Here is a 25,560-nt window from a genome sequence, read left to right as displayed (position 1 = left end):
ATTATTGTATCGTCAGCGGCTGCACCTCCATTTTAGGTAGGCTGGGCCTCAGTGCTTGACTCTATAAATGGTGTTCATCATATGAAATGGGGGTGTGCCGCCAGCTGTGCTGTCCTCGCATCCGGCTGGGTTGGTCGTCAACAAAGGAAAAGCCTCCCACGAAGCTCAGAAGTTCAGGTTTTGTCAACTCCCTTCCCAGCCACAGATGGTAGAGCAGAACGGCGCAACGGAAAAGAAAAAGGGTGTGTGATATGTGAAGTCCCCTCGCACCAAGAATGAGCCCCATCGAGTAACCAGGTTCAGGCCGAAACCCGTCCCTAGGCAATCGCATACCTATCATATCTCGACGAAAACACTCTCCAGCGCACCCCACTAGATGCCCCCAGCACCAGACCGCCTTGCGTCCGCAAAACCCACCACCGATCAACGACCACCTCAACAGAGCAGGAAACACACGGCCATGAAATCCCGTGAAGAGCGCGGACTCATATCTTCGTCCATGTTGGTCTCTCCTAGGAAGAACCGGTGTCCATGATGATGGGGAGGCCAGCCAACAGATGTAGCGGTGGGACGGGGCAGGCAGGACGTCAGACTGAGGGACGGGGGAGCGCAGAGATCAGCCGCATGGTGCTTCTATGGCGGCGCCTTTCGGCATTCCTCGCTGGCAAAAAGCCAGAAAAGATTGTCCGGGGACTTTCTCCCGAAGCACTGTTTATGAGATGACCTGACGGGCATCTCCGTTTGGAGCTTCGATGGCGATTTGTCGGGCGAGGGGAACTTGAAGGGGAAGAAGAAAGAGGGAGAAGAAAAGAAAACGAAGTTGCGGCTACTTAAAGTAGAAACTTTTTTGACGTGCAGGGGGGTGGGGGTCACAGAAGCATCTGCAGTGTCCAATCGTGTGCTGCTTATGTAATGCATAGCTCCTACTCGAGCTCCCACTGTGTTACAGGGATCAGAGGCGCGTCAACTTTCTGGCGGGCGGGTGCCTTTACTTTCGAACGCCTTCGAATATCCATTCAGTCAGACGCCGGCGGTCCACACAATCCAACGTTCAGCGTTGCCTCACCAAGGCAGCCTTGACATACAGTCTGCCCGTCTTTTGCCAGCTTCCAATTCTTGTCTCTTAGACTTTTCTTCATTTGCTCGCATTCTTCCGAGTCCTGCATCGAGGATCAACTCAGGGCTCTGCAATCAATATGTCAGGCCTCTTCGGCACTACTGCCGCGGCCGCTGCTGCGAGCAGCAACACAGTCGGTGACCTCAAGAACGACGTCGCTGTCAACGATCTTCCCACGGACAGCATCTCCAGTATCGCCTTCAACCCCAATATCGCCGACCAAAAGGACTTCCTGGCAGTTGCCAGCTGGGACAAGAAGGTCCGTATCTACGAGGTCGACAGCAACACAGGCCAGGCTGCAGGCCGCCATGCCTATGATCACCAGGGCCCAGCCCTGAGCGTCCACTTCTTCAAGGTATGTCTGCCCCTCACCCCGCCCCCTCTTCTTCTCTTCCGTCTTGGGTCGTGGCGTATATATTCACACCAAAGTGCTAGGACGGCCAAAGGATCGTGTCTGCGGGCGCGGACAACCAGGCCAGGCTCTGCGACCTCAACTCTCCTGGCAATCTCCAAACCGTTGCGCAGCACGACAAGCCCATCCGGTCGATTCGGTGCGTCGAGATCAACGGCCAGTCAGTCCTAGTCACTGGCTCCTGGGACAAGAACGTCAGGTTCTGGGACCTCCGACAGAGCACTCCCGTGGTCGAGAAGGTCGCCCCCGAGCGGGTGTACAGCATGGATGCCCGCGACAATATGCTGGTCATTGCTACTGCGGAGCGCTTCGTCAACGTGATGGACATGAGAAACCCCTCGGCGGACTACTACAAGAAGCACCAGAGCCCGCTCAAGTGGCAGACCCGTGTCGTTAGCTGCTTCGCGGATGCTTCAGGTTATGCAGTCGGCAGCATCGAGGGCCGCTGCGCCATCCAGTATGTGGAGGATAAGGATTCAAGGTATGCAATCAAAAACAGTCTTCTCCCTTCTTCGTGAGACAACAGGCATGGCCATACTTGAGGGGCAACGCCACTGACGTTCTTCCCAACAGCTCAAACTTCTCCTTCAAGTGCCACCGTGACCAGGCCGTTGGCAACAACCCCACCAACGTCTACGCCGTGAACGACATCTCGTTCCACCCCGTGCACGGCACCTTCTCCACTGCCGGTTCCGATGGCACGTTCCATTTCTGGGACAAGGACGCAAAGCACCGCCTCAAGGGCTACCCCAACGTCGGCGGCCCCATCACCGCGACCACCTTCAACAAGAACGGCAACATCTTCGCGTACGCCGTCAGCTACGACTGGTCCAAGGGCTACCAGGCCAACAACCCGCAACAGCCCATCAAACTCATGCTCCACCCCGTCCAGGCAGATGAGTGCAAGCCCCGACAGAGCTCTAAGAAGCGGTAGGACAGCTCAAATCGGATGCGCCGAGGATGATGGCTTCTCTACAAGGATTGCTTCAGCCCGGACTCGATGGACACAAGGAGCGTGCTTCTGTGGCAAGGAAAATCTTAATATTCTAGCGCACCGAGTGGAACAAATACCACACAAAGTGGAGGAAAACAAGATGAAGATGGACAGCCTTGGGCAACAGCAGCAGGTCAGCCGGTCAATTGTGGAACGAAGTACTTCGAGGAACGTTTTACAATACCGAGTCTGGGCACCTCCCCGACCGGTAGTTCCGAGCGCTAGCCGTTCTAGCTGGTATGCAGATCTGTCTAATGAGCGACAATAGGCGATATGGCGTTCTGGAAGGTTGCTGGAGGAGGAGAGATTGGTCGAATTTCGGAAATGAAACTCGTGATGTCGGAGGAGGAAGAGCGAAGATTGGAAGTGCGTACCCTCCAAGCATCAGTGTTATTCAGAGTAGTGAGGGATCCAGGAGAGAGACTGTGCAAAGTCTCCGCTAGATAGTTCAACAATTCAAATGAAAGCGGCAAATTCGTCGTTTCACACAGATCACACAAGAGAAGGTAAAGTTGAAAGCGTAAAAAGCCTGGGCCATGATATGCCACTGTGTGAGTGCTAATCAGATTACAATCTTGTTATGAACAACGCGGAAGGATCTCGTGTATAAAAGAGAGAAAGTAATAATAGACGAAACGAGTGACCACTGCTCCATCAAGAGGACTCATCGGTCCTTTGTTCCAGGACATACCATCATCAACGTCCAAGTTTCTATGTGCAAGAAGACACACCATGAGAGCAAGTAAGGAAAGAAACCCAGGGACAACCGCTGCCCCGGTGAATCTAGACCATCGCCATGGTCCAGCAAGACCAATATCAACCAATCAAGAACGCCCCTTGTACAACGCAGCCCACAGCACCCGGCCGTCTCGCAGTCAGGCCTCGTGAGTGTCTGCTCATTCGCCTCGCTCGCTTTACAAATGCACGTCTTCGTCCTATCCCTTCTTCCCCGTCCTTCTTGTTGAAATAACGTCATCCCTCTCCCTTCCTGGACTTGAACCATCCTTGCTTAGAAAGCAGGCCTCGACTTCTGGCCCCCGAGGACATCTTCGACCAGCCCCTTCCACAGATCCGTCAGCATACCACCGGCATACTCGCCCTCGGCCTCAGCTGGGGCGCGACTCTCAAAGTCAAAGCGCAGCTCAACGCCGTCAGGGCCCATACCCTCAACCTCAGTGAGAGCAGAGACGGCGCTGACGGAGGCCGGGTCGGCGGCCATGACAATAATCTCGCTCCGGGGTAGGGGGACATCACCCTGGAGCTCGGGGGCGAAGATGGCGGGGGGTCTCTCCGGGGCAAAGTTGTCCGGGAGGAGCGGGACGCGGACCTGGGCGAAGGAGTCGGCCGAGGGTGAACTGTCGGCGAGGGAAGGGAGAAAGGCGAAGTCGATGGTAGAGATGTCGGAGCGGGCGGTTGCGGTGGGGGTGGAGTGGAAGGACTGCATCAAGGGAATGGTGCGGGCGGGGTTGGGAGTGGGCTGAGGACTTGGGCGGTGGGCGGTGGTCATGGACCGCTAGAGAGGGGGGTTTAGCCCGTCAGTGAACTTCTTTTTTTAAAATAAAATAAAAATCAAAGCCAGGGGAAATTCTTTGTGCAGGTGAATTGAGTGAGTGACCGAGTTTGAAATTCACCGAAGGTTGATAGACGTCCGTCCATCCTGTTTGGGAGAGAGGGCGTGTCTGCAACCTTGGAGGAAGGGCTTCGGATCCCGAGGATTATACCCAGGGGACCGACCCAATGGGGTGGTGGCTTTTGACCTATGTAGGAATTAGGATGCTCACCTCTGAAGCCGGCAGCATGTCAACAGTGCCATTCTCAAGGTCCTTGCGGACACGGGCAGCTCCAGCCCGGGAGCTGTTGCTGAGGAGCTGGCTGGAGCGAGGGGCAGCCACTGAGGAGCCCAGGGACCTGGTGAGCTTGGCGAGCTCGCGTGGCAGAGGTGTCACCCGTGTCATGGTGGTGGTGGTAGTAGCACGGGTAGTATCGAGATAGGAGTAGAGAAATATGGATAATCCAAGCAACAATCGGGACAGATTCAGGACTTGATGTGACAAGAATGGACGAGGAGTCAATGGCGTAAGCACGATATATGATGATGGAATTGGAAGACCCTTGAGTATGGAGAGGGACGAGTCGGTCGTGTTATATCTAGGTGGGTGAGCTGATATGCGTCGGAAGTCCGTAGAGTGTGGTTCGATGGGGATGTACAGGTCAGACTAGGGAGAGATATGGAGGTGAGTGGAGGAGGGCGGGAGGTGGGGAGGGCGAATGAGGAGAGGATGAGGAGGAAGGTGGTAGTAGTTGGTTGATAAGTAGTTGGTTTATACTCGTCCAGTCGATCTGAATTCCCAGAGGGAGGGAAGGAAAGAAGAAAAGAGGGTGGGAAAGGGGAGGAGACGAGTAAGTAGAGAGGGGCCCTTCAACAAGCTCTGGGGGGGTAAGACACAGCAAGGGGAAGATCTGAGCCACAGAGATAGCTGAGAGTACTTTGTAAGGAATACTGTAAGGAATACTGTAATGAGTAGGTGAGTTGGAAGTGAGGCGTGCACTGGATTTTGGCTGTCGCTGGGAACGGCCACCAACCGGATCGACAGGAGAAGATACCTCGTGAAACGAAGACACGAGGAAGAAGTACTTTACTACAGTAGTCAGTAATACCATAGTAAGTGTACTATTCATTCGCCGAGTAGATAGACTCTTGAGTGCCAAGCCTGGCTCCCTCTCAGCCCTCCCACCCCTCTCCCATCCCCTCTTTCCCGCTCTTTCCTCTCCAGCATCATGCCACGCTTATGAGGTATCACCAATGGCTACCATTGTAGCTCTATGAAACCCACCGGGAAGGTGCAGGGGGTAAGCTCTCAACAACCTAGAGCCGCGAACCAGGTATTGCTGGTATGTGTTGGGGGAAGCACCGGACGAGGAGCAGAGGCGGTCAGGTCAGGGCCTGGGGAAGCTGCACCATGGTATTGCCCCTTACGGCCTAGCTAGGACCCCCATTCAGCTCTAGCGAATCCCGACAGATTCAAATTCCCCACCATAGAGCTCTCCGTATTGAGATGTGCCATGCTGCCCACACCATGGCCCCTCCCCCGTCAGATAGGGCGGCTGTGACCCGCTTCATGGGCCTGGCTGGGCTTCCAGAAGGCAATTTGGAATCTCTCGCCCTGCATCCTCGAATGGCACGGGCCAGTAATTCCTTTTGTTGATTTTTTATTTATTTTAATTATTATTTTTTACGACAAACGAACGGACAGTCTGGGGCAGTGGAGAGGGCTGACTTCATTTTTACGAGCACATTCGTCAGGTGTACCTGACCGCCATCGTCCAGCCTTCCAGGAGAGATGCAGCATTCACGGCCATCATGACGACATGTTGATTGCTTCTGATAGATCTTGCCAACATGTCATCTTCCCGGCTGACTCAGGATTTGGAATATTTCCTGTCCAAGGAGCTGCGGTACATTCAGCAACCTCCAAGCACCTTCTCAAGGTACCAGTCCTGTGCGAGGACAGATCGTCTACCTCGAGCAGGCACGACTCGTCCAACTACAAGCCCGGGTCTGTGCGTGATGCTCGAGACCAATCTATTCTGCGGGCTGTCTCTAAGCACGCACGCCTTTGCAAAATGAGTTTCGAATCTTCTCCCTCCGTCATAATCGTGATGTGTCTGTGTGCAGTGAAAACCCTGTACGCATCACGTATGCTTGGATCGCAGAAGCCAAGGTGATGAAGGGCCGGTGCGCTACCTTTGTGCCTTCTGCGGTTCTGGTTCTCAGCGACAAAGTCTTGGATTTGGCGCCGGCAAAAGCCTCGAACGCCGTGCTCACTGGTGTAGTTGGGAAGGGTTGGATGGTTGTTGCCCTGTTTGTGCTTCGTCGGGGGCTGCTCTGCTAAGCAGCCAGCGACAGGCCAGTGTGCTTGTGTTGAAGCTGTGGTTACATGCGTGAGCATACAGAGCACACATATGCATATATTCCCATACGTAGTGACTATTCATCCTTGCAGCACTGTTTTTTGTGCTCTGTAGTTTCGTCTTCGAAATGTTATTCTTTCAGAGGATCAAGCTGCCACCATCTGATCCGAGAAGCCTGCGTGATGTTGCTCTATTCATCTGACGGCACAAATCTGAACCCAGCCGGTATTTGTATTCGGTCGGGCTTTCGCTCACAATATGAAGGGCAAGAGCCCATCGCAGAGCGGCCATGGAGCCAATCGAAAAGGTATGCCACGCCGGAATCCTCAGAGATTATGTCCCAGTGAAATACAGTGCTTTTGCATCTTTAGTGTTCTACACGCGCGTGGCCCAAGGAATTCTGGTCTCATGGAACAGTCCAATAAGGTAAAAGTTCCAAATCCAACCTCGAGCACTCGGGACAGCGGCTGCCTCGCTGGCAATGACACGACGAGGCTTTTCTACAGCAGGCTCTCCGAGACGGTGTCGAGTAAGACAGCCAGGCAATTCTTCGAGGGCGAGTCTGCAGGTGGAACAAATACTTCACAACACTCCCGAGACAGAACGAGGGCATAATTTAGATTTCAGTGCAATGAACAATACCCAAATATGGCCGGAGCAATACAAATCATGTTGCATCCGGCACAGTAACACTACCACAGATGAGACTTCTGCAATTCGTGGGAGAGATCTGAAAGACGCTGAATATCCAGGCTGTAGAGACATTTGGTCAGCAATATAAACAATTTGTCCTTGGCAACGAGGCCGCAGCTCAGTTACTAACAAGTACAGAGGACCTCTTCCAATGGCGGAGGCTGTAGTGTTTTTTCTTTCTTTCTTTTCTTCTTCTGGCAAGCAAATCAGACAGTGCAGTAGGCGCTTCGACTTGGTCCTCTGAGGCGCCATCTAACTCCTCAGGGCTTTTTTATAATTCTAGGAGTCAGCTCGATACTCGCAGCGAGATCTTCAAACTACTTAGTGTACTCGGCTGCCATAGCATCACGACGGAGTCCATATTCACGATCTGAGTACTCAAGTACGTAGGGGGAAGCGGCTCAAAGCAGCTCAGTGACACAGAAACTTTGAGAGCTTGGGAACTGATATGTCCAAAAGAAAGGAGAACAAGAAGATGAAAGACGAAACGCGGGAATAGATGCCGGTGTGTGCGAATTGCCCAAAGCATGGAAGCATGCTCGCTGAGTCAAAATGAAATGCTTCCTCAAGTCGCTCACTCCTGAATAATGCTTGGCTATAGCCGTGGACGCACTCCGAGGTCTGTTCCCTTACCAGTAAAGCTTGGAGGGAGGGGAACAAACAGGGTATAACAGTCCGCAAACGATGGTCATGCGCGACCATTTACCTCTTCCGTGGCCACAGCATAGTAGTAGTGGATAGGACGACAGAGTCTCATACACATACTATGTATATGCCGGGTTGCCGGTCATCATGGGTATGAGTAAATATGCTTACGCGGCGGGGGCTCATCCGGTGGCTTCGCTGGCCGGGGAAGACGTCACCACAGCCCACGGTCCTGTGGGCGATTGTCAGCATCAACGCCTCTCGAGATCCAAGATTCCATAGCAATGTTATCTTTATATGCTCAGCCTCAGGTCACATTGCTCGGACCTTCTCTGCCCTGGGCCAGGCCTAGAGAGGGAGGGACTCTGAAAAGGATGATGGATGAAGAGCCGCGGACGTGGCCCGGGCGTAGGGCTGACATTCCCAAGACGTCTTCCCCGTCGCTCCTTTGAGGACGACTGATTGAAACCTGGGGGAGGGATTGCCGAGTGCCCTTGAGTGCGCGTGGGAATGCTCGGGTTTGGGCCGGCGGCGGGCTGGCCTTAGCGGCGTTTCAGGTGCTGTTGGGGGAGCTTAGGGGCTGCCACAAGCGGCGAGGAGGAGAAAAGACGGTGGTTGCTGAGCATGCCAGGTACCGGGTTTTGATACGTCACGTGTGACGGAATTAAACACGTCTACCACCAATAGTCGTGTCCCCAGAGATTAATGGAAGTAGTTCATCGGACTGTGCATTCAGATGGTGGTGTGGTTCGTAGTAGTAGTAGTAGTAGTAGTAGTAGTAGTAGTAGTAGTACCAGTGTTGTCTCGTTCCTCCCTTGCATCTCTGCCTGTGTTCTGCGTGCTCATTGGGGCAGACAGGTCCTCGGCTCGAGGTCACCCGCCAGTTCATCTCGCACAGAACGTCTCGAGATCGAATCTTAACCTGTCGTGAAATGAGACGAGGGTTCGCTATTTTGACAGGCGGGAGGACCAGCTTCCATGCTAATGCGACCGCGAATATGTATGAACATCTCTCGGCTGCCGTGACCATCGTGTATTCTCCGTCTCATGCCCCCCTCACAAACGTTTTATGCTGGATCAAGTTAGCAACCCTAGCGAGATGCCCTCTCTTCCCACAGGCTTATGGGCTCGCCCAGACATGCACGGCACATGCATGGCTTGCTTGTTTGGTATGCGGGAAGGATGCGGGACTGTCTTGGCAGACTAACCTATGGCTTCAGGGGTCCAGAATAAAGTATGATCGCCAAGACACTCTACCATAGTACACGCTCTACAGTTTAGGCGGTTGGGCGGTACGTCTAGCGGGCACAGGGGGGGGGGGGGCTATGCAGGCGCGGCCACCTGAGCACGGATCTTGGAAGGTACCTTGGAAGATTGGTGTAGCGAGTGTGGTGTGTCTAACTACAGGATTTAAAACAGCTCGAGTCGAGCGCTGTGGCGTCCCTCATGTGCCAAGAAACCCAGCTGACCACAGCCGGTACCTGCAGCATGCATTTTCATTCTTAAGAGAATGGGGGTCTAAACTATGACAGCGAAAGGGAGTGGAAAGAGGGCTGAGGACGAGAAAGCGACAGATGGGTCCGATTGAGGAGGGGCGCCCGGACGGAAATTAAATAGCTGATTGACCATGACTCATGTTGAATGTAAATTCACTGATCTATCTACTAATACTATGGTGGGTTTTTTGGGTCTTTTCTTCTTTCCGGAAAAAATTAAATTCTGATCATGGAGCGACGAACTGAAGGTTCATTTTTGGCTAGTTGTGGACAGTTGGCAGTAAGTACTTAAGTAGGCAGCAATGACTGCTACAGCACACTTGGTGGGAGGTGCCACCCCTTGTCTTCGCCCCTGTCCCGGGAACGAGGGATGCTGTTTAGGCGAGTTGTTGACAAGAAAAGAACACAAAAAAAGAACGTACCAACAGTCTGACAGCGCCTCTTGTGCCCCCCTCTCACCTAATCCCACTCCCAATCCCCATCAATCTCAATCCGCCTGTTGTCATCTGTGTCATCTGAATACACACGCTTTTCCTTCCAACATCTTTTCCACTGGCCTACGTTGCCATCAACATCTCTCTGGCGAGACATCAGCCAATTTCGCTCCTTTATCTATTCGTTGCAGCTAAAGGCGACTTCGGTCGCACATTTCATCATTCTGTCACATTGGGGCAAATCTTCCCTGGTGGAGTTGCATTGCCGCGTATCCTCCTCCCCCTCTCAACGCAAGACACTCCCAGACGCCCCCGGATCCATTAGCCCAGCTTTTGGTCTTCACTCATTGCCTGGTTCCACACCGTGTCCAACTCAAGATCTCTCTCATTCATTGTTATAGTATCACTCTCCTGCTGGAGTTAGCTTGCAGCCTTGTCTTGTTTGTTCCAAGTGACTCCCTCTTTCTCGACTCGACCAATCCTCCACAGCCCAAGCCCCGTGGCCGTTACGTCTCTCGGACATCCACCCACCCTTCGCCCTTCTCTGTTTGCCTCCTCCCTGCGACAGCAGTTGCAGTCCCTCCCAGGAGGCGATCGACATCACCACAGACATCAGACCCGCAAAAAATACAAGGAGAGCCGCATTGCGAACCCGCGCGCCAACTTCCAGAAAGAGGAAACGATTGCCACTTGTGGCCGCCCATCCCTCTCTCTCTCTCACACACACACCGGTTCCCCCTTCTCTGCGACACAAACGCCACGAATTACCTCTACGATTCTACCCCCCCTACAGAGCCAGAGAAATGCTCTTCGAGCTCTGCCCCCGCTAAATCACGACGAGGCATCGCTCCCCGTGCCGTGCCGGTTCATGACCATGCTTGTGGACAAGAAGCCGCCTGCTCTCCTCCTCGATCCCCCCGGCGATTCACAAGGCAGAGTCCGCGCCGCCTCAGTCACCATGCTGAGGCAATCCCGCCGCCTCCTCTGGAGGTCAAGGGGCCTCATCTATTCTGCCCTGGCCAGTATCTTTGTGTGCTCCCTGCTGCTGAGCGCCTCCTCCGATGGCGGCTACCGCGTCATCCCTTGGACTGTGGACGCGAGCGGTACCGCTGTTGGTGCCGATGCAAGTGGAGGCCTTCTCAGAAAACCCAAGGGGAACCGCAAGCCGACCTCCAAGGATTACGACGACAACCGCGCTAGGTGGCTGTTCTCCAAAGAATGGAATGAGACGGGAGCGTGAGTACACAGCCGCCGCCTGCAACTTGCAGTCCCCCAAATCCATGACAATAGCACTTCGGCAAGACAGTAACTAACTACTTTGGCTACCAGACTGCCCGGCGCTGGCGCGATCTACGGGAAGACCCTTTCCAATCTGACCAACAGAGACAATGTCTCATCTGACACGCGATTGCACCTCACGGCTACCACCGACAGCCCATCCTACACCGATGAGGTGCCTTATAATTTTAATCCGTACCCGAAGTACGACAGCGACGAGTGGAAGAAGGGGCACAGAGCCGACTTCGTGCCCTGTGACGGGCCCGCCGGCCGCAAGTTCAAGGATGTTCAAGTTTTCCGAGGCCGCCCTGAGATGTTCCCCGAACCCAGCTTCGGGAGCTACGACCTCTTCGAAATAGATCCCAACCTTTGTTACGAGAGGGACACGAGGCTAGGACAGTACGGCATGCAGTTGCAGGCGGATGACGATGGCCGGCGGCTGGACTGGACCAAGATCGAGTGGGGGAAGCTGCAGACAGAATGCGCCGAGAGAAACAAGGCCCGATTCGACAGGTCAGGCACAATAGGCGATAGTGGAGTGGGCCGCTATGAGGCCGCGGTGAGTGCATCGCAAGCTGGAGCGACCGCGGACGAGCTCAAGAAGCAGAGACAGGAGCCGCGGCTCAAAGAGCGGGCTGTTGTGGACGCGGACACAACTGAGCACTGGAGCTCGACGCCCCCGACCATCAGGCCAGAGAACCCAGCGGAGCACCGAACGGCTATCCTGCTCAGGTCATACACGGGAAAGCAGTACACCGAAAACGACAGGCATGTGTTGAGGTCGCTCATCACCGAGCTCTCCCTACGTACCGGCGGACAATATCAAGTCTACCTCCTCGTGCAGGTCAAAGACCATCTCGAGGACCTGGCGCTGTGGGATGCCGCAACGTACAAGTACGTGCTGCAAACGCAGGTGCCCAAGGAATTCCACGACATTGCAATTCTCTGGGGCAGCTACCAGGTTCAGGAGATCTACCCTCTACTCGAACCCACGGATGCTGCAACGGTCCACAATGCCCAGTGGCTGTCCGTGCAGAAGTTCATGATAGAGCACCCCGAGTACGACTACGTCTGGAACTGGGAGATGGATGCCCGCGTGATGGGCCATCATTACGACATGCTCACCAAAATCGAGGAGTTCGCCAAAAAGCAGCCCAGAAAGGGTCTGTGGGAACGAAATGAGCGCTTCTACATACCCTCTTCTCATGGCGACTACGACACCACGTTCCGCACTCTGGTGGAGAAGGCCTCGGGCAAGAACACGGTCTGGGGCCCTCCCGATCTGCCTTTTATTAAGCCTGTCGGCCCGAAGCCGCCCGTCTCATCACCAAGCAAGGACAATTACGAGTGGGGAGTCGGTGAGGAAGCCGACCTGATCACGCTGTCTCCGATGTTTGACCCAACCGACAGCAATTGGATTCTGAGAAACCAGGTCTGGCAGTACAACGACACCAAACACAGCTCGAAGAACCTGCCCAGGCGAGCAACCATCGTGACACAATCACGTCTGTCGCGGCGTCTTGTGGAGGCGATGCACGAGGAAAACAAGGTGGGCAACCATGTTGGCTCCGAGATGGCTGCGAACACGGTGGCTCTTCTCCACGGGCTCAAAGCTGTCTACGCCCCAATGCCTGTCTTTATGGATCGACCATTCCCCCCGGAGAGCCTGCAAAAGTGGTTCAATCCCGGACCAGGAGGTGTCAGCGGCGGACCCGGCAGTGCTATGGGCTGGGGTCTCGAACACCGATTCCAGGGCATTACATGGTACTACCGCTCAGTCCCGCCACAGCGGATGTACAATAACTGGATGGGCTACTCGGACGCGAACATCGGAGGCAGAGGCTGGGAAGACAAGAACGGCCGTCCGTGTCTGCAGGCTATGATGCTCCACCCCATCAAGGACATTGTGCCGACTTGGCCCGGTTACACAAGCACCTCGGACCTCCCGTACAACTGGTGGGACGACTTTCGCTCAGATGAAGAGAAGGCCAAGGATAAGAAGATAACCCCGAAGAAGAGCTCAAGGAATTAGGGGCCTTGGGAAGAGGGTCACAACGATGAAGCCTGGCGTCGAAATCGTTTCCCCGCCCCATTACCGGCTCTTTCGGGGCTTGAAGGGCTGTGGTAGCGCTTCTGCCTATATGGCTGCAGTCCCGAAACGGCCATCTCCAGAGGGCGAAGCCAGCGATACCAGGGACGCATCAACTCTACTATTTGCCGTGATCTGACCTGGCATGGCGTGGCTTGCTCGGAGACACGCACAGAGACCAGAAGCAGATACGAGCTTGTCTTACGACCTTGACTTTGTATCAACCACACTCGGTGTTGTCGCCCGTCGCGACCTCCCGAGAAAATCATTCTGTCAATTACCTTAGCGAGGCGTTCCGGTGTGTATTTTGGACAAGGTGGGCCTTAGACGGACAGTGGTAGAGCCGCTGTCGAGGCCAACAACACTCCTGTATATGAGTAGCAAGCAGCAGTTGCTCTGAGGAAGCATTGGCACATCAGTGCGGACGATGCCTGCAAATCACGTACATATATACTGTCACAAATGAATTCTTTTCTGTGGTCAACCTATGTCGAGGAAACTCGTCTATAGCTTTTCTATTTTGACAGGTAGCTTATCGAGCTCATGTCGTCCATCATTGTTCTGATTCGGCTGTCACGAGCCCGTGCTCATCCTCCTTCCTCAAAGTGCTGTTTGTTGGGCGAGTAGGCACATTGAGGGTGTGACTTGTGTAAACCTTGTTCTTGAGATCGACCGGCCCTGGCTGTGTGACCTGAAGCCTGGTCCTCAAAAAGAGATTTACCTCGACAAAAGCTTGCAGATCGGCCGCACATCGAGGCGGCGTCTGAGTTGTCAAGTCACCCCACGTGGGAAAGATACCCGAGAGTGCACAAGGACCAACCTGTGGCCCCTCCGGGGGGAACCTTTTGCAGATCATGATTGCTCACAAGGTGCCACGGCGGAACGCACGGGGCAGTTGGGTATCTGTGTGTGGATTCTCCTTGTCTTTGGGTTTCTTCTTCTTCTTCTCTTGGGGGTGTGTGGAATGAGATGATAAGAGCCGCGGGAACCTTATGCACTGCCTCGTCATCATATGAATGCGATCCATCGTCTTGGTATCCTATCGGGTTCTTTTGTGTCTGATATATCCCTCTCGTGGGGGAAGAAGAAGAAAAAACATTCCTCGAGGGCCCTTGGTCTGGCCTTCCGTCTGGTATCCCTTCACCGCCATCTCAGGTCTTTTTTTTCTTCTTTTCTTTCTTTCTTTCTTCTGTCTTTTTTCCCTCACAGGGTCCATTGCATAGGGGGCTTCAAAGACATGAGGATATGAGGTGGAGTGTGTGTACACTTTACTTGTGAATGAATTTCTTCTCTTTTTTTTTTCATATTCAAACGTTCAATCCTAATGCATATTAATTAAATCCTCTTGTAAAGAGAAAAAAACCCCACCAAATAACCACATGAAGCGTGACAAAAATGGCCCCCCCCCTAACCCCCCGGTCCAATCATAAAAAGAGGTGGTATACACAGAAGAGAGCAAAAGAGAGAAGACTCGATGCAATACCGTTTGGCCCCAGTCCTTTCCTCGGCCCTTCCATGCTATGCGCCGAAGGAAGTTTGCTTGCCTACTTGCTTTCTAGGCTGGCTGGCTCTTGAAGAAGAAACGATGTCTGAAGAGTGTTGCGTATGTGTATGTGCGTACGCCCCGTATCTAATGTGTCGTGTAATGCTATACCTTCTCCGTCATAGGGAGGCTGGGCCCTCCTGATGTCCGTCTCGACGAAAGGCAGCCGTTGGCCCATAATATGTAGAAGATGGCGCAGCAGAATACGCTGTAGCCGAACAGGGAGTGGAACCACCTCGACTGTGACGGCAGGGGGCCATCTCCGTCACCTTCTGCTGCCGGGGGCGCAGGCCGGCCTGCTGCGGCAGCTTCTTCTTCCTCCTTCTTCCGCCTTTCATCCTCCTCGACGCGAGCCCTCTCCTCGTCCTCCTTCTTTCTGGCCTCCTCCTCCTCTCTCTCCTTTTCCTCTTTTTTGCGGCGCTCCTCAGCCTCCTTCTCCTCCCTTTCCTTCGTCTTCTCGTCGATAATGCGCTGCTGCTCTGGCTCGGGCAGCTTGGCAAAGGCGGCGACGTCCTCGTCCCAGCGATGGACGCAGTCCTTATTCCAGTTGCAATCCTCGACTTGGCCGTAGGCGGGGTGGCTGTAGCGCGGGTGACGGCTGGGCCAATTAGAAGCGTGGTAGTGGTGGCGGACGAGGGAGTGGCGGGTATCATGAGTGCCCGAGTTGGAGTGACCCTGGCCGGCGGCGAAAGCCTCGACGTTGAGCACGAGAACGCGGTCGACGAGCTTGGACTCGTCCAGGTCATGGAAGGTGTCCCAGGTGATCTCGGGGGTGGACTTCCCACTGGTCTCGCCACCGTTTTCCTGCTGCTTTTCGCTAGCAAGCACAAGCCTGTCGACGTTCATCTGGGCGATGATAGCGTTGGTAAAGGCAGAGGGACCGGTGCCGGAGATGACCTCGTCGAAGTCAAGGACGACGTCGCCCAGGGGCACAGTTTGGTTGTTGGCGACGTCGACGAGCCAGTGCATGATGTTCTCGACGAGGCGCATCATGACGGGCAGCTGGGGCTTGCACATAAAGGTCCACTGGCAAAAGGACCTCGACTTGGGGCCCAGGATGGGGTGGTCCTTCCACTCAGGCTCGTCAATCTCCACGCCAATGACCATGTCGATGTCCCTGTGGTCGTAGCGCTCGGGAATAAACTTGGACATGGGCTTCATGGCCTCGACGTCAATGTCGGCGTAGACGCCACCCTCAGCGTACATGATCAGGTAGCGGAGGAGGTCGGCCTTGATGATGGAAGCCGTCACGTCGCGGTAGAAGGCGACAATGTCGGGGCGGTTGAAGCCCTCAGGCCCGTAGTGGTATTCGACGTAGCGCACGTCATTGCCGTCGGTGAGTACCTCGTAGCGCCAGTCTGGGTTCTTCTCGGTCCACGAACGCGCCTTCTCGAGGTCCCTCTCCTCGAAACGCAGCGGGTCGACCTTCCACGTCTGCCATATCTTGGGCGGAAACTGCGACCTAGCGTAGGGTGCGTTGCCCCTCAGGCTGACGGCATCGGCTGCAAAGGGAAGCGACGATGAGGGAGGCGTGCCCAGGATGTTTTGTACCACCTGTACATGCTGTTGGCCGTCGGCGTGGCGGCCACCCAGGAGGCCGACCTGGGCGAGGAAGAAGAAAATGCAGATGATGGCCAGATAGGGGGCCCATCTTCTTATCTGGGACGTGGGGAGGAAGCCATTGCGAAATTGTGCCGTCAACCTGGGCGAGGCGAGGGGGGAGCCCAGTGACGAGAAGGTGGTGAAGAGCATCGTAGTAAGCTCTAGGTCTGTGTGTGTGTGTGTGTGTGTCGCGTGCCTCGTGTTTTCTGTTCGATTCTGAACGTGGATGTCTGCTTTCTCTCTTCTCTCTCTCTCTTTCTCTCTCTGCCGTTGGGGCCCCACGGGGCGGTCGACGCCAATTGGCGTTGGCCAAAGGTAGGATGAAAACGATTTGGGAAGGAGGAAGACGACGAGGGAGGAAAACTATACACACAACAACAACCAAAAATAATAGCAAGGATTCAGTTGATGTCGAGAGTATAAGCGAATGCCATCCACCCTGAGTAACCCGAGGCTGCCCCAAAAGCTTGGAAGAGACGAAAACAGAAAACAGGAAGAACAACGACCACAGATACGAGAAAAGAAAAGGTGACGTGGAGAGCAAAATCAATTAAGTTGGATGGGTACAAGACAAGACAACTCTTTTTCTTTGGGAGGGGAAGGGGGAGCAAGGAAGAAAGTTGGGAGGGTGGGAGGAAAATAATAATTGTACTGTACTGTACTGTACTGTACTGTAACTGTACTGTACATGGGCTGTGCATGTGTGAGTGATGGGCGGGAAAGGGGACTTTTTGCTTGCTGCAGGAACCAGGAAGAGGGGGGGGGGAGAGAGTCAAGAGACAAGGCGGCGATAGAACGGGGTCGAAAGAGGGGCGGCACTACGTAGTAATTACCGTGGTGACAAGCCCCGACTCTGTTCAAGCCACCAGATCTCAAAAGTGGACTCTTGGGAGGGGGCGTGGAAGCAAAATCTGGGGTGGAGATGATGGATATGGGTAGGGGAATGTATTGGTTTGTCTGGTGCCAAACTATGTGCGTGTGGGCTCCAGCTTCTCACGAAACACTTTTCCCAGTGTCAATCAGTAAATCTCTGGATACATGACTTTGCTATGTACCATAGTACTACTGTGACAAGTAGGAACATTGGATATAGCCTTAGCCTTGTCAAACATGCGATGAATCAAAAACGTAAGCTTCAAAAAATCCAAGAACGAACGACGGTCGCCGGTCACGGGGGGCCATTGACCCCATCCGGGTTATCTGGCCTATTTCCGTATGCGTCCCGCGTTCTGCTCCGTCCATACCGCTCGTACCTTAGTACAGTCCGTCCTACTACATGCTGTATTTAGGGTACATAGTAGACCTTGTCTGCCCCCAACTGCTGCAGCCTGTCTAGCCCGTATAGTGGCCCTGGGCAACACTGGACTGGGGGCCGTTGTGCGCTGTACAACCCACCCACAGGTATAGCAGGCCAGCCAGATCGACACGCGCGGAGTGAAATTTGGGAGTGTAGTATCGCCAAAGCATAGTCGATACAGGCCCCAACACCAAAGGGGGGAAGGGGTGGAGGAGGGTGAGATCCGATGCCCCAATCGCATGTGGCAGGGCATTCCAAGAGAAATTGACCTGGTCTGCCTGGTTGTTTTTGGCTGATGTTGATCCTTCCCATGTGACAAGCGAAGTGACCGAGTAGCTTCGCAAAAGCGCTCTCTCCCACAATTCGCCTCTTCTCTCACACGACACTTGTCCCAAGCTACGTTAAACGTCTTACGCCAGGGGCGGGGGCGGGGCCCTAGTATAAGATGGATTGCTTGGCTACTACAGCCGGCGCCATGACTTAGCGGCTACGACCTGACACTCGAAAAGGGGGGAGAACATGTTCAGACGGAAGGGAGGCGAAGGGGAAGACGGGAATGTCAACGAGGCTAAGTGCTTCACCTTGTTTGTGTGTTGTGGAGATTCGTTTTGGTTTGGAATTTTCCAGTTTTGCACGACTGTTGCCCATACAAATACGCATTGTTCACCTTCCAGGTAGAGCGGAAGGTTGGACGTGTGTGCGATGAGGAATGCAGATTATCTCCGCCAGGATGTTTCTGACTTGCTCTTCTTGTGGTTTTGTTCCGGAGTTGTTTCCCGGGCGCGTGGGAACCCGACGGCCCCCCCCCCCCTCTTCCATTGTTGTCTCTCCCCTCGTCCCTATGTTTTTTCTAATTTGTCTCTTTCCTCTGTGCGTGTGTGTTTTTTTCTTTCTTCTTCTTCTTGTCTATTTTGTTTTTCAATTTATCTTCTCTTTTTCATCGTGATTTTCCGCTGAGGCTTACGTCGTTTGCCACCAAGGTCATAGTGTACTGTGTAGTACCAGAGTACTTCCTACGTAGTACCGTAGTACGTATGCACGCACATACGTCGCTGCTCCATGCCTAAACAAGGAAGCCAGGCCAAACCTTAAGGGCTTGCAGCCGAATCAGCTATCCCCGGACAGTGTGTGTGTGTGTCCACCACTACACTACCATAGCATGAACTGTACAGTGTCAGTGCGGATGAGAGGCAGGGGGGGGACGACTACCATAGTACGGCACGCCTACCCACCCATAATCCCCTCTTAGTACCGTCAAGACCCTGGACCCTCGAGCCCCCTTCCTCGTACCATCGTACATTACATTACATACATAGTACACAATCCGGAGCATTAGTGGCCTGCCACGCTGCCCTGCACCTTGCTTGCTAGATCCTGCGAGTCTAGTGGTGCCGTGTCCATGCTCTCATCCCCGTCTAGTTGGCCCCCAGTTGCAGATCCAATACCAAACCTGGGGGCGCGCTACTAATGAGTTGATTTGCCAGCCTGATCCTCGCAATTGGGCCAACGTGGTGTCGCTCGCATTGATCAAATCTTTCTTCTTGTTCCCCTCTCTGCTGCTCTTCAGCTGCTACCGCGGCCTGTGCACTGCCACCTTGCTGTCAGTTGGGCACTGTGGTGGCTCTGGGCCCTTTTTGGTTCCTAGTGCAGGGTAGCGCTAAACTTTCTTGCCAAGTCGGCTCCATTTTCTCCTCTGGGGAGGTGCGCTATACCAGATCAGCCACCCAATTTTACCCCCTTTTCAGTCTTTGTCTCCCCTCTCTCTTCGTATTGCCTCTTTTGTGCGTGAGTGTGTTTCGGTGGTGGGAAGCATTGGCCTCTCGATTCATGCACAACAGCAATTACAACCCTCACTATTGCTGTTACACCATTTCCTTCTTCATTCACCTCGGTCAACCTCTCATTTCTTTTTTTCTTTCTTTTCTTGGTAGGGGATCCTGGACTCTTCTCCGCGATTTCGATTTTTTTTTTTGGCGCCTTCCCCAGTTTGCGCAATCTCCCTTCCTCTCCTTCCTCCACTTCAAACCGTTGCCACTATTGCCACGAGGCGTCACAAGCGAGACAAAGATTGTTGACCTGAGGCTATATCGCTATTGCCATGTCTCAAGATTGATTAGCTTTTTCTTTTAGCTTTTCTTTTCCCTCTCTCTTCTCCTTTATCGCCCCTTGAACAATGTCCTCGTGGGCCCAGAGCATCTCGTCACACCAAGGCGGACTTCTGCAGGGCGCACAGGATGCGGCCACATCCACTGGGCTACACCTCGACCGCATATTCTTCTCGGGCCGACCCGTCGTCACGATGGTGACGCCCTCAGCTCTTCTGCGCGGGTTGAGAAACCTCATCGCCCCCAGGCGCGCCTCCTCGTCGTCTGATGAGAACAAGGCCGCCAGCTCCAAGCCCCTGCGACCTACGGCCTACCTGGACGGCCTGCGTGGGTTCGCCGCCTTTATGGTCTACTGGCAGCACCACGTGCTGTGGTCGCATACCTTTGTGCCCGGCAGGAACCAGGAGATCTTGGAGAATGCCTGGGGCTGGAATGGTCACTATCACCTGGCCACCTTTTACGGCTTTCGCATCTTCTTCACGGGCGGTCACCTCGCCGTGGCCATCTTCTATGTCATCTCCGGCTACGTCCTCATCCTCAAGGCCATCCAGTTCATTCAGGACCGCCAACCCACCCGCGTCGGCGATGTCGTCGCGTCGTCCCTCTTCCGCCGCTGGTTCCGGCTGTACATTCCGCTCATCGTCACCACCTTTGTCTACATTACGTCCTGGCACCTGTTTGGCATACGCAACTCGCAGCTCGAGGCCAAGGAGACGTACGTCGCCGAGGTCTGGAACTGGTACGTCGAGTTCAAGAACTTCAGCTTTCTCTTCAAGGAGGGGCCCATGTGGCCCTCGTACAACGGCCACCTCTGGTCCATCCCGCTGGAGATGCGCGGCTCCGTCATCACCTACGTCACCGCCTTGACCCTCGCTCGCGCCACCACGAAGGCCCGCCTGCTCTGCGAGGTTGGCCTCATCTTCTACTTCATGTACGTGTGCGACGCCTGGTACGCCGCCGTCTTCATGTCCGGCATGCTGCAGTGCGACCTCGATTTGCTCGCCCGCCGGCCCGAGCCCGACAGCGGCTTTCCTTCCTTCCTGCGCCGCCTCGAGCCCCATAAGAAAAAAATCTATTCGTTGCTGCTCCTCATCGCCGTCTACTTGGGCGGTGTCCCCGCCCACACCCGCGAGATGGACGATCTGCGCGCCAACCCTGGCTGGTACTGGCTTTCGTACCTCAAACCCCAGGCCGTCTTCGACCCCAAATGGTTCTTTCTCGCCATCGCCGCCAACTGCATCGTTGCCGCCACCCCGCGCCTCCTTCCCCTGCGCCGCTTCTTCGAGGGCCGCTTCTGCCAGTACCTCGGCCGCATCTCCTTCGCCCTGTACCTCGTCCACGGGCCTGTGCTTGTCGTCCTGGGCGACCGCGTCTACCATGCTGTCGGCTTCGTGGCCCCCCACGAGGAGACGCGCGCCCTCATGGCTGGCTGGGCCAACAAGGTCCCGCTGCCTATTGCGGGCCCGCTGGGGCTGGAGCCGGCCTTCTTGTTGCCTAACATTCTCCTGCTGCCCATCACCCTGTGGCTGTCAGACTTTGTGACCAGAACGGTCGACGAGCCGTCGGTGCGGTTTGCCCAATGGTTCTGGAAGTCCATACAGCAGGACGATCAGCACCCATCGCCGAGAGCTGTAGAGAATGGCAGGGCATCTGGTCCTCAGGGAGTCGCATGAGGGTGATACCAGTCCGTGGTTCATATTCATACAGCAGCAGCAGCAGCAGCAGCACTTGAGTTCGTTCACACAGACTGCAGGTCACTTCATCATGATAATCATGATGATGGGTCCATCGGAGTAGAAGCAACATAGGCTACAAGTTGGTCGAGGAGTTGCCATATACCCAAAACTTATCTCGGTCTTAACAGCAGATTGAGGATGTGGCAAACCGAAATTCAGGCTCCTAGAGCCGTCGGTCTGAGGCAGTCCGCGCTGCAGCTGCATACTGAAGATCAGAAGAGATACAAATGGTGTCACACGACACGTCAAGAGAATTCATCATGATCAAAACGGCTCCTGGTTGGAAGCAGCTGGGATGCCGAAGAGGATGAGCTGCTCCTGTCGGAGAGAGCAAAGAGAACAAGGCTCAAGAGGGCGTCGGATAGACCTCTCAAAACTCAACGTTGCCCTCGAGGCAGATTCAGTCACGGCTTCAAGAGCGATTGGCCACCCCCCAGTCAACTGGGGATAGAGGGTCCGTGAATCTTAATACATATACAAGTTGGCCTCGCACATGTAGAAGGCTGAGGGTAGAATGTATTGCAGAGAGTTAATCAAAGTCCGGTTTTGCGCCGCGATAATACGTACGGGAAAACAGCGCCTATTGTATTGTCGTGCTACATATAGTAATATCCTGATTCGCGCCAGCACAAACCCTGTGTCCTCCGAAAATCAGCTTGAGTTTACAGGATAGGATGACAGCACGGCATGTCACTTATTTAAGTTTTCTCGTCGTGACGAATGTTTCCATGTCGTATTCTCATTTCGATGAACCCAGGAAAGCCCCATCCGAAGTGCTTATTTGTCATCTAGGGCAAATTGTTCAACGTCAAGCTGCCACCCCAACTGCCACTTCGTCCGTCCTCTTCTGGTGGGTTTCGAGTTCCCTTTGACAGCTCTTCCATTAGACATGACAAATAATAGTCGACTTCTATAGTTATCTCGCAGGGACGACGGGTAATCAATCGTCGTTGTAGATATCTTTACGTACCTGCGATCCACCAATCTCATTACCATCGTACCCCCGCGGGTCCCCTCTCTCGAGCCACGCTGCCCTTCGTGGGCGGAATAGCGGTGACGGTTCCGTGAAGAGTAATATTGCTCGGGTTCTCCTATTTCTAGTGGGTTAGAAGCGGCCTTCCGCAAGTTTGTCTTTTCTTGTCTGGCTGTTGCATGTGGGCGTTGATTTGTTACCACGCAGCCTAGCATATGGTATTGTATGCACCGTTGTAGAAGACGCTGCATTATGTGGTCCCGGACGACTGCACACGGCATATGGGACAGGGCCAGGCTTCGCCAAGTACTTCGTCGTCTACGGGGCAGCTGTTTTTCACTGCTTTCCCCAGCCTGTCTGCACACACCGCCGCAGTCAGTGGGGCTCTCTGTTCTCAGAGTCACCACAATAACTGCAAAACATCATCTGCCGTCTGGATGTGTGTAATCCAGGCGGCCAGTCCACGCCCGGGATGAGGACAGCACAACGAAGTCTTTTGAGCCATGGCTGGAAGGCCCGCCGGACAAAGCAGCTTAGAGGTCCTGTCGCCATCTGCTGCGAGACAACTCAATTAGATATGGTTTGGGGCTGATCGGCGTGGCCGCCAGTGCAGGTTCCTGCTCACCGTCACCACAGGCTTTTTTTCTCCATCACAAGCACGAACTTTTGTTCAAAAGGTTCTCCAAGTACTCAGTTATTTTTACTCACGTGTGTCTCCGGCAATTTCCGGACCGGGAGCGCCGCTGTCTGTCCCTTCGAGACCGGTATAAGTGTGACCTCATCAACATCCATGATACACCGCGGCGCGGAACTGTCACTCTTAGGCTCCTAGCCTCTGCGCTATGCATAGCATCTCGGCTTGTGAATACTTAAGAACTGTTATACTACAAGATGTGGATTTCTGACATTGTTTAAACTCTCAACATGTGCCTCAGGGCGTTCTTGTCTGCATGGACGAGGCTGTCATCGATCCTGACGTAGGGGTTATGCCCTGGTGAACATGTGATTATGCAGCAGAATCCTAGTCACTGTGGTAATACAGACTAGACCTACAGTGAGACAGGGATTAGTTCGATATGGAGAATTATATGCATACGTAGTAATAGCGAGATCCTTTAGTGCTTTGTACAGCAAGCTGCGAGCAGAGGGTGGAGACCTTTGCCAGATTTATGACATCCTACGGTAGAGACTATAGGAGATCAACATCTCAGGTTTGACAAGTGTCGGGCCTGTAGGACTGACAAGATGAAATTAGAGGATGAGTTGCTTGCTTGTGTGGCCATAGATAGACCGTGGCGTTCTCAGTTCTAATAAGGGGATATATGTTAATAAACCATACATGTAGGATGCCAGTTACAAGGGCTGGAACGACATCACATATGTGTTGAGATACTAAACAGACTTGACTCATGATTTCACGATGCATAAGGCATATAACGGATTTACGGGACTGAGACAGGAAATAATTTGAGTTTGACCCTTTGCAAGTGAATTTTAACACATGTTAACACATATGAAAAAAAAAAAACCAAAAAACCCTTGACCCGTTTAGTGCAGATGTCAGCACATTTAGCTGCTGAATTGGGCATTCCTACTTACCACTTCTGCTCAGGGCAAGTCCAAACACATTAGAATACACAGTAATAAGACTCGAAGCAATCTAAGCTATCCTCAGAGCGTCAGTTTCCTAATACAGGAGTTCTAGGTCATAAGCAAAAAGAGTTCTCCCCGGCAAAACCCTATTCTCGCGGGAATAATAGGAACGCGGGGGACCCGTTGGAGGGGCGGCATTTCACCATACATTTAGTACTAGACAGTAAAAAGTCACAGGAGGCCCACTCGGCGGGATCCGATCAGCCCACAAAGCGCGCTTACGGGGGGAGAAGCAGGCCAACTTGGACGAGCATCGCTCGATTCTAGACGCCAGATCTGCCCACTCGATTCCTGCGCCCCCCCGCGCAGGGTTCGCTGACAGGCGCCGCAGGGCCGCAGCGACCGCAGACCCTTTTTCTGGGCCGGGCCATCTGCTCATGATCTCAACTTTATGGCATGATGCCCATTTCTGGCTCGACTCGGCCTTCCTCGCGAGCAGCGACCACGATAACTCTTCGGCGGCCATCTGGTCATGGAAGGAAAAAGTTTCTGGGGAAGGACCCGAGGGATCGGGAAGGTAAGGCTGTCTCGGGTGAGTGCATGTCTCATTTGTAGTCTATATTAAGAGCCGCGCTCTTGTTGTTGAAGTCGTGCCACCTTTCTTGTGTTCCATCATCATCATCAGCATCAATCAAATCAGCCTTATACCTGAGACAACAGCAACAACAACTTGGTCCAATCATCTCGCGACCTACAAAGAACACTACCTTATACCCACATCGAACCTATTATCCCAAGACCACATCTCATCATTCTGAGGTCGTACTTGCGTCGCTAAAGTTCCGACACACTCCAACTCCACTCTTCGCATCATATACACACCACTTGTGGTTCCAAAGTCGCACAATCAACACACAACAACAATGTCTCCAATCATCGCCCGCGCTGCCATCCGTGCTACTCGCACCGCCGGACAGAACAGGCAATTCTCTGTCATGCGAACAATGCGCAATGTGGCCCGCTCTTTTGAGCCGCATCCCTTCCAGAGGCTGCCCAATGCCGGAACCCCCCAGAAGGCAGACTGGAGCAAGCTGGTCAAGCGCTCTGCCGGTCAGGCCATGATGTAAGCACTGCCTTCTATTGTTTCACCACTCGGTGCGATACATGAAGCTAATGGTATGATGTTTCTGCAGTTACTTCCCTGGCTTCGGTTTCATTCTGGGCTGGCCATACCTCGCCAAGGTTGGCCTCGACGGACGCATGTAGACGGATCCAAAAAAAACGAAAAAAAAAAAAGAAAAAAAAAGACGAGATTGCGTTCAACCATATATAACAAGGATGAGCGACAAGCAGCGGCATTGGATCATAAGAGTATGCGGGCGGAGCATTTGTGGAATACTTCAAGTAGACGGAGCGGCATACACTTCATCATTGCGTCTGGCTGCAGCGCATCCTGCATTAGGTCGGCGTTTTTGGGATACTGGGAGGAGCTTTGATTGGGTTTAAGATACCAGAAGATCAGTTGGAAAGCTCTTCCACACAAGAATAATTTACTATGTTCAACAAGATTTCTCTTCGGTTTTTGTTTATGATGACCTCGTGCCAATCCTTCAGCCTCGTTCCCTCACGGTTCAGCCTTAT

The 25,560-nt window shown here is 53.7% G+C and overlaps 6 protein-coding genes across 6 annotated transcripts; 4 read left to right on the top strand and 2 right to left on the bottom strand.

Annotated features, from left to right (window-relative positions):
- Window positions 1–1,196: 1,196 nt before the first annotated feature.
- On the top strand, window positions 1,197–2,463 carry M406DRAFT_47103 (uncharacterized protein; the record flags this gene model as incomplete). The annotated part of the gene is made up of 3 exons (XM_040924319.1): window positions 1,197–1,472; window positions 1,553–2,010; window positions 2,103–2,463. The coding sequence occupies 3 exons, from the start codon at window positions 1,197–1,199 to the stop codon at window positions 2,461–2,463; spliced, it is 1,095 nt and encodes a 364-aa protein (XP_040771565.1).
- Window positions 2,464–3,037: 574 nt separating this feature from the next.
- M406DRAFT_358239 (uncharacterized protein) lies at window positions 3,038–4,837 on the bottom strand. The gene is made up of 2 exons (XM_040923838.1): window positions 4,305–4,837; window positions 3,038–4,036 (listed from the first exon to the last, which is right to left on the bottom strand). The coding sequence occupies exons 1-2, from the start codon at window positions 4,476–4,478 to the stop codon at window positions 3,533–3,535; spliced, it is 678 nt and encodes a 225-aa protein (XP_040771564.1). The 5' UTR covers window positions 4,479–4,837; the 3' UTR covers window positions 3,038–3,532.
- A 5,824-nt stretch (window positions 4,838–10,661) lies between these two features.
- On the top strand, window positions 10,662–13,557 carry M406DRAFT_353439 (uncharacterized protein; the record flags this gene model as incomplete). The annotated part of the gene is made up of 2 exons (XM_040922763.1): window positions 10,662–10,939; window positions 11,033–13,557. 2 exons carry the CDS (start codon window positions 10,662–10,664, stop codon window positions 13,011–13,013), a joined length of 2,259 nt encoding a protein of 752 aa, XP_040771563.1. The 3' UTR covers window positions 13,014–13,557.
- An 821-nt stretch (window positions 13,558–14,378) lies between these two features.
- M406DRAFT_93416 (family 32 glycosyltransferase) lies at window positions 14,379–16,470 on the bottom strand. Its single transcript, XM_040926252.1, has 2 exons — window positions 15,442–16,470; window positions 14,379–15,390 (listed from the first exon to the last, which is right to left on the bottom strand). Exons 1-2 carry the CDS (start codon window positions 16,363–16,365, stop codon window positions 14,719–14,721), a joined length of 1,596 nt encoding a protein of 531 aa, XP_040771562.1. The 5' UTR covers window positions 16,366–16,470; the 3' UTR covers window positions 14,379–14,718.
- Window positions 16,471–19,811: 3,341 nt separating this feature from the next.
- M406DRAFT_268187 (uncharacterized protein) lies at window positions 19,812–21,290 on the top strand (the record flags this gene model as incomplete). Its single annotated transcript, XM_040917919.1, has 1 exon — window positions 19,812–21,290. One exon carries the CDS (start codon window positions 19,812–19,814, stop codon window positions 21,288–21,290), a length of 1,479 nt encoding a protein of 492 aa, XP_040771561.1.
- Window positions 21,291–24,609: 3,319 nt separating this feature from the next.
- M406DRAFT_358238 (uncharacterized protein) lies at window positions 24,610–25,486 on the top strand. The gene is made up of 2 exons (XM_040923837.1): window positions 24,610–25,042; window positions 25,113–25,486. Exons 1-2 carry the CDS (start codon window positions 24,843–24,845, stop codon window positions 25,183–25,185), a joined length of 273 nt encoding a protein of 90 aa, XP_040771560.1. The 5' UTR covers window positions 24,610–24,842; the 3' UTR covers window positions 25,186–25,486.
- The last annotated feature ends 74 nt before the right edge of the window (window positions 25,487–25,560 follow it).

The sequence above is a fragment of the Cryphonectria parasitica genome (assembly GCF_011745365.1).
Source record: "Cryphonectria parasitica EP155 unplaced genomic scaffold M406scaffold_9, whole genome shotgun sequence".
NCBI lineage: Eukaryota > Fungi > Ascomycota > Sordariomycetes > Diaporthales > Cryphonectriaceae > Cryphonectria > Cryphonectria parasitica.
This window is presented reverse-complemented; position numbering and strand designations above follow the sequence as displayed.